General features: G+C 44.5%; 1 protein-coding gene across 1 annotated transcript; it reads right to left on the bottom strand.

Annotated features, from left to right (window-relative positions):
• Positions 1-151: 151 nt before the first annotated feature.
• Positions 152-3,646, bottom strand: LOC123164002 (cinnamoyl-CoA reductase 1). Its single transcript, XM_044581415.1, has 6 exons — positions 3,356-3,646; positions 2,648-2,817; positions 1,994-2,179; positions 1,308-1,470; positions 873-1,062; positions 152-520 (listed from the first exon to the last, which is right to left on the bottom strand). The coding sequence occupies exons 1-6, from the start codon at positions 3,480-3,482 to the stop codon at positions 388-390; spliced, it is 969 nt and encodes a 322-aa protein (XP_044437350.1). The 5' UTR covers positions 3,483-3,646; the 3' UTR covers positions 152-387.
• Positions 3,647-7,190: the final 3,544 nt, after the last annotated feature.

Raw genomic sequence — 7,190 nt, 5'->3', positions numbered from 1 at the left:
ACGTTTTGTGGCTATTTGCCGACCTATGCATGAAATAGGGGCTCCCTATTTTTACCGCTGGTTTGGTAGGTAGATCAAGTGCTTTTTCTAAAGGTTGACCCCGTTAAGGGAAAATGGGCAATACTTTTTGAACTGGAAAATGGGCAATATGTTCAAGCTTTAACAGGTGCAGGCAGTCATTCATTAGAAACACCAGGACATTGCACTATGCCTCAAAACACCTCAAGTTTAAGACACCCCAAAAGAAAGGCGCACATAAGATTCAAGCTTTGCTCATGTTCACACAATTCTCCTGACGATTGTGTCACCAACTTATTCTGTTTCACTGCTTACATAACCACATGGAGTTTGCGAGCATTAACAGCCAAACTTTCCCTGGCTGGATGCTCAGTTCAGGACGCCAGATGCTCTGTAGGATTCCACGCTGTCCCCCAGGGTCTTCTCTAAAGGCCTGAAGGTCCACCCTAGCTTCTGAAGTTTCTCCGAACTATAAATGGTATTCTCTTCCACTTCTGTAAAGCTGCAAAGCAATTCGGAGAGACAACAAGTTACGTCCAAGTTGAGCATCGAAAAGCAGGAGGGATCGTATCAAAGAATGTTATGATGTGGTGACATCTTTCATTAATTTTTGATATTCCATATCATAAACTACATGCAAAATTAAATCGTAGATGCAGAGCATTACACCTCCATAAACCCGGCACTCTGCTATGCTTAACTCAATTTGTCAATCCCCATTCTAGTGCTTCCCAAGTGATGCTGATATATATGCTTGTCTCAGGAAAAGATAAATGGACCATCTAGCTTGTGAAATGCAGAATCAAAATAGCAGTAAGACAAACAAAAAGTTGCCTGCTGAGGAAGGCGCTTACTTTTTGGAATAAGTGTACATTGGATATAAGGTCTTCAGTACGCTTATCATATCAGAGACTTTTACTGGTTTTGAACTGCAGATATACCGTCCAGACGCCTCTGGATTTTCATATGCCAACAGAAGAGCATCGGCAACATCACGGACATCCACTATATTCCTGATTTTATTTTCCACAGTGTCACGTTCTCCTGTAAGAGAAAATTGTTTCATTTTTACAGAAACAGAACTATAAGAATAAACTAGTTTGGATTTTTAAACAACTTGATCTTAAAGGTAGGAAGGTCCATTGTGCTATTGGTTAATATATGCTTTGTGTTCAGTTCACACATCAAATTATGATGCCCCAGTTTAAACAGAGCAATGCTGAGTAAATTGTCACTTTTTCATACAAATTGCATGTAAAACAAGAAAATACTGAGATAAACAGACCCACCTTTGAGATAATTAAGGAGAATATTACTGCTCGCATTTACTGTAGACTGCATCAAGGGGCCAATTACCAACGATGGGCAAATAGTTACAACATCCAGCCCAGTTTTTGCTGCATAAGCAAAAGCCTCACGCTCTGCGAGCGTTTTGGAAAGGAAATACCAATCCTGCCAGAATGGCACAGATAATTTAGTTCAAATAAGTCATCTGGAGCAAAGAATCACAACAAAAGACCAGGAATATTCTGTGTGGTTAGCTGAAGAACATCGTATTATTAGAAAGCCGTTGAGGTATTTGTGCAAAGATGCGGCTCATCGATTACCTTCATCCTTGGGTGAAACCGTTAGTTCACCAAACAAGAAGCCTACTATTAAATCATTGCAAACCATACCAAACGGTCGGTCATCTAAGCTATCAGCCAAGACAAGTGAGAGCTATTCAAGAATTGGGGCTGGTATTTCATTAGTCCCTTTGATCGGGTACTGAAAGTTCGCTTTGAGGAAGCAGTGCTACTTGGTTCTTCCTTCTTTCAAGTCCATCCACGAATGATTTGTGGGAGGAGGGAGTATATTCCAAGTCAATATCATCAATCTGTTATTAATTAGCAGCTGATGTAGTATGCTATACTGAGCTAAACAATCTTCTTGGCAGAATAAGGTTTAGCAAATGCAAAGGCATTGGCTTACTTACCTCGCCCTTTCTGCAGAGATCCTCGTCTGACCAGCTATCTTCATCGAAGACTTTGCCCTTAGGCCAGTTAGGATTATTGAACACAGCAGCAATTGAAGACACCATAACAACTCGCTTAACTTTCGCCTCGTAGCAAGCCTTCAAGACATTCAGTGTGCCTGTTACAGCAGGGGCTATAACTTCTTCCTACAAAGAAGTAAATTAATAGAATATTGTAATACACAGTTGTTTCTAGAAATTAATCATTAGTAACACATCTGTATAACAGCACTATATAAAAGAAAGAGATAGGTTTCAGATAGCCTGATGCTGCACAAAGCTAAACTAATCAATAAACTATGCCTGTTTTCATGAACTATGTTTATAGGGAAACAAGGATGGTTAAAAAGTTATATATTTCACATGTTATGCGGTGAATTCAGTATATCTCCTATGAATAAGAAACGGTCATTTTTAGGGCAAAATCCTTGAGAAAATCCATCTAGGCCTCAAGGTCAAGTAAACTTTACATCTAACTTGGGATGCAGAGCCACGTATAGTTTCCAATAAAATTGCGCTATGCTAAATCACTCGTTCACCTGCTATTTCCTCTTGTTTTTACCTCAAAACCTCACAAAACCGTGAAAGTAAAACACATGTTCTTGAAAAAATCACCTCAGGATTGGTTGATCTGCCAGAAGGGACAGGGCTAGCAACATGAAAGACGCCCTCACAGCCAGCAACTGCTGATGCAATGCTGTCGTAGTTCAGCAGGTCGGCGCTGAGCAGCTCCAACCTTTCCCCAGCACCTTCTAGCGCCTTAAGGTGAGCATTCTTGGCATTACCTGCAGCATATGGTCACACGCAAAACACACCACCATCATCACATATTCACATACAACAAATTTCTTGGGTCCATCACAACAACGTATGCCCAACTATTTTTTCAAAGTTTCAAGAACTAATAATACGTCGGAGCTCACAATTCCTGCAATTTCCTCTCAACATTTACACATCATGTTCGAAGAAACTGCTAAAAAGCATCTAAATCTAATACTGTCTCAAAAAGCTTATGCTCACTTCCAACTTCCAAGAACAACATTATTTTCTAAATCTAATACTGTCTCAAAAAGCTTATGCTCACTTACAACTTCCAAGAACCACATTATTTTTAGGGGACTGCTTCCCCCCAAATATGGTTGCCTGGACTGCTTCCCCTCGTTCGGTTTTCACTTTTCAGCAACATGCTACTGATATATTCCTAAAAAAACATTTCTATACATCCTCCTGGATAAGCATAGATCTTCGATGGCACAGCCAAGAGGAAAAGGAATCTTCTGGCGGTGGGAAGGACGGATCGAAGCGAGGGAGGAAGGCCCTTACCGGGATCGCGCACGGTGCCGCGGACCGTGTAGTGGCCCTTGGAGAGGAGGAGCTTGACGAGCCACGAGGCGACGAAGCCTCCTGCGCCGGTAACACACACGCTCTTCCTCGCCGCCGCCGCCGCCATGCTCTTCTTCCTCCCCGCTCCGGCTCTAGTCCCCTCTGCTGCGCGGAGTTTGGTTGCTCCGCGTCTCTTCACGCTGCGCTGAAGTGGACAGCGGATGCCAATCCACGAGGCGGTTTCCAGAGTCTTCTCTTTTTACGATTTTGTCTGTTTGGTCCTTCTATTGCGACTCTAGTCCAGTCAACATAGTTTATCAGATAACATTGGAAATAGGATATTCTATATAAGAAAATAAAGAATAAACATGGTATATACACCCTCCGTTTTTTTAGTCTGCATATAAGGTTTGGTCAAGTCAAGTTTTCTAAAGTTTGACTAATTTTATATTAAATAATGTCAACATTCACAATATGAAATCAATATTATCACATGCACCATGAAATGTATTTTCATACTATATAATTTTAGTATTGTAGATGTTCATATTTTTTTATATAAATTTGGTCAAATTTTATGTAGATTGGCTTTGACCAAATTCTATACGCGGGGTAAAAGGAAACGGAGGGAGTATCTAGAAAATATTTTCTTGTCGCGCTTTCAATTTATTCATCTTCAATCATGGCAGTATGAACAACAGAGATAATATAAATTACAACCATGTTTGTGGACCGTCTAGCGACGACTACAAGGACTGGAGCGAGCTGAAGGATATGCATGATAAGCATGAGTCCTTCTACACCAAAAATTCAATTTCTTGGATTAATCAAAATCTAAACAAAACTTTGAAATAATTATTGCAGAAAATTGAAGTCAAGTTTCATGACGAAACTGAAAGTTCTAGTTGACTGACCGCTCATGTTTGAAATCAAGCAAAATAGTAATATATCAAGAGGCGCACAATGCCTTATACAATGCAAGATGCATAGTGCTCGAAGACACCACTCAACGCACGTACAGAAGGCCAACGGGATGGTCCGAGTCCCACGGTGACCACGCTCCCACGATCGCCAACCACTCCGCATGCAGCGTAGTCGCTCCACCTCCTGCGTAGTCGCTGGCTTATCCTCTTTTCTGTTGTAACAATATGTGTATCGCGTGGTATATAAACACACCCATGTAATTCTGAATCAATACAGTGAGAATTCAGCTGTCCAACTTGGTATCAGACTCTCTTTCCTTCGCTTCCTCCATGAGCGTTCGACGCCCTCTCCGTCGCACTCCCTCCTTCGGGGACGCCGACGCCGTCTACGACTTGCCCTGCGTCGCCCTCGAGCCCGTCTCGGCCCCACCCGCCCATGTGCACGCGCCGGTGCCACCCATCCCCGTTCGCGTCGGCCCTGTTCGTGCCGGCCAGGTGCATGCTCGCGCCCCGCTACCCCTCGCCGGGCGCGGCTCTGGCCACATCATCCCCGCCCCCATTCGCGCCCTGGCTCTGCGCGATCCGGACCCCCAGGTTCCTCCTCCCCCGCTCCGTCGATGCGCACCGCTAACATTGTGAGCTTCATCCCCTTCAAGCTCTCCATCGACGGCGGCAACTACTCCAAATGGAGGCAGATGTTCGCCTTCGTGCTCTCCAAATTCCATGCCGAGGACCACGTCACCGAGGACACCGACCCTCTCCACGCCGACGCCGTCTGGAGGAACGATGATGTGACCATCGTCCTCTGGATCTACGCGACCATCTTCGACGACCTCTACGACGTGGTGCAGTCGCCGAACAACACCGCCTACACCCTCTGGCGCGAGCTGGAGGTGTTCTTCCACGACAACGCCGCCGGCCGTGCCATCCACATCGGCGCCGAGTTCCGGGCTACCGTCCAGGGCGATCTCTCCATCGCCCAGTACTGTCGTCGCCTTAAGCAGCTCGCCGACTCCCTCGCCGACGTTGGGGAGCCCGTCTCCAAACGCACGCTGACCCTGCAGCTCGTTCGCAGGCTAAGCCGCCGCTTCCAGATGATGGCGACCCTGCTTCCCATGCAGCAACCCTTCCCCACGTTCAACCAGGCCCGATCTCGTCTCCTCCTGGAAGAGATCGGTCTGGCCGAGCGTGAACGCATCGAGGGCGCCTCTGCTCTCTCCGTCCAGCATGGCGGCGGCAGGATCTGTTGGAAATATGCCCTAGAGGCAATAATGAATTGGTTATTATTATATTTCCTTGTTCATGATAATCGTTTATTATCCATGCTAGAATTGTATTGATAGGAAACTCAGATACATGTGTGGATACATAGACAACACCATGTCCCTAGTAAGCCTCTAGTTGACTAGCTCGTTGATTAATAGATGGTTACGGTTTCCTGACCATGGACATTGGATGTCGTTGATAACGGGATCACATCATTAGGAGAATGATGTGATGGATAAGACCCAATCCTAAGCCTAGCACAAGATCGTGTAGTTCGTTTGCTCAGAGCTTTTCTAATGTCAAGTATCATTTCCTTAGACCATGAGATTGTGCAACTCCCGGATACCGTAGGAATGCTTTGGGTGTACCAAACGTCACAACGTAACTGGGTGGCTATAAAGGTGCACTACAGGTAAGAAACGTTCTTGCTAGAATCCCATAGCAGCCACGTAAAACATGCAACAACAATTAGAGGACGTCTAACTTGTTTTTGCAGGGTATGCTATGTGATGTGATATGGCCAAAAGGATGTGATGAATGATATATGTGATGTATGAGATTGATCATGTTCTTGTAATAGGAATCACGACTTGCATGTCGATGAGTATGACAACCGGCAGGAGCCATAGGAGTTGTCTTAATTTATTGTATGACCTGCGTGTCAATGAAAACGCCATGTAATTACTTTACTTTATTGCTAACCGTTAGCCATAGTAGTAGAAGTAATAGTTGGCGAGACAACTTCATGAAGACACGATGATGGAGATCATGATGATGGAGATCATGGTGTCATGCCGGTGACGAAGGTGATCATGCCGCGCCTCGAAGATGGAGATCAAAGGCGCAAGATGATATTGGCCATATCACGTCACTTTATGATTTGCATGTGATGTTTGTCATGTTTACATCTTATTTTCTTAGAACGACGGTAGCATAAATAAGATGATCCCTCACTAAAATTTCAAGAGACGTGTTCCCCCTAACTGTGCACCGTTGCGAAGGTTCGTTGTTTCGAAGCACCACGTGAAGATCGGGTGTGATAGATTCTAACGTTCGAATACAATGGGTGTTGACGAGCCTAGCATGTACAGACATGGCCTCGGAACACATGCAAAACACTTAGGTTGACTTGACGAGCCTAGCATGTACAGACATGGCCTCGGAACACAAGAGATCGAAAGGTCGAACATGAGTCGTATAGTAGATGCGATCAACATGGAGATGTTCACCGATGATGACTAGTCCGTCTCACGTGATGATCGGACACGACCTAGTTTGACTTGGATCATGTATCACTTAGATGACTAGAGGGATGTCTATCTGAGTGGGAGTTCAGATGAACTTAATTATCATGAACATAGTCAAAAGGTCTTTGCAAATTATGTCATAGCTTACGCTTTAGTTCTACTGTTTAAGATATGTTCCTAGAGAAAATTTAGTTGAAAGTTGATAGTAGCAATTATGCGGACTGGGTCCGTAAACTGAGGATTGTCCTCATTGCTGCACAGAAGGCTTATGTCCTTAATGCACCGCTCGGTGTGCTGAACCTCAGCGTCGTCTGTAGATGTTGCGAAACATCTGACATACACGTTTTGATGACTACGTGACAGTTCAGTGCGTAATGCTAACGGTTTAGAATTGTGGCA

Source organism: Triticum aestivum, chromosome 7D (assembly GCF_018294505.1).
Source record: "Triticum aestivum cultivar Chinese Spring chromosome 7D, IWGSC CS RefSeq v2.1, whole genome shotgun sequence".
Classification (NCBI taxonomy): domain Eukaryota; kingdom Viridiplantae; phylum Streptophyta; class Magnoliopsida; order Poales; family Poaceae; genus Triticum; species Triticum aestivum.
Note: the sequence above shows the minus strand (reverse complement) of the source record. Positions and strands in the feature narration are given on the sequence as shown.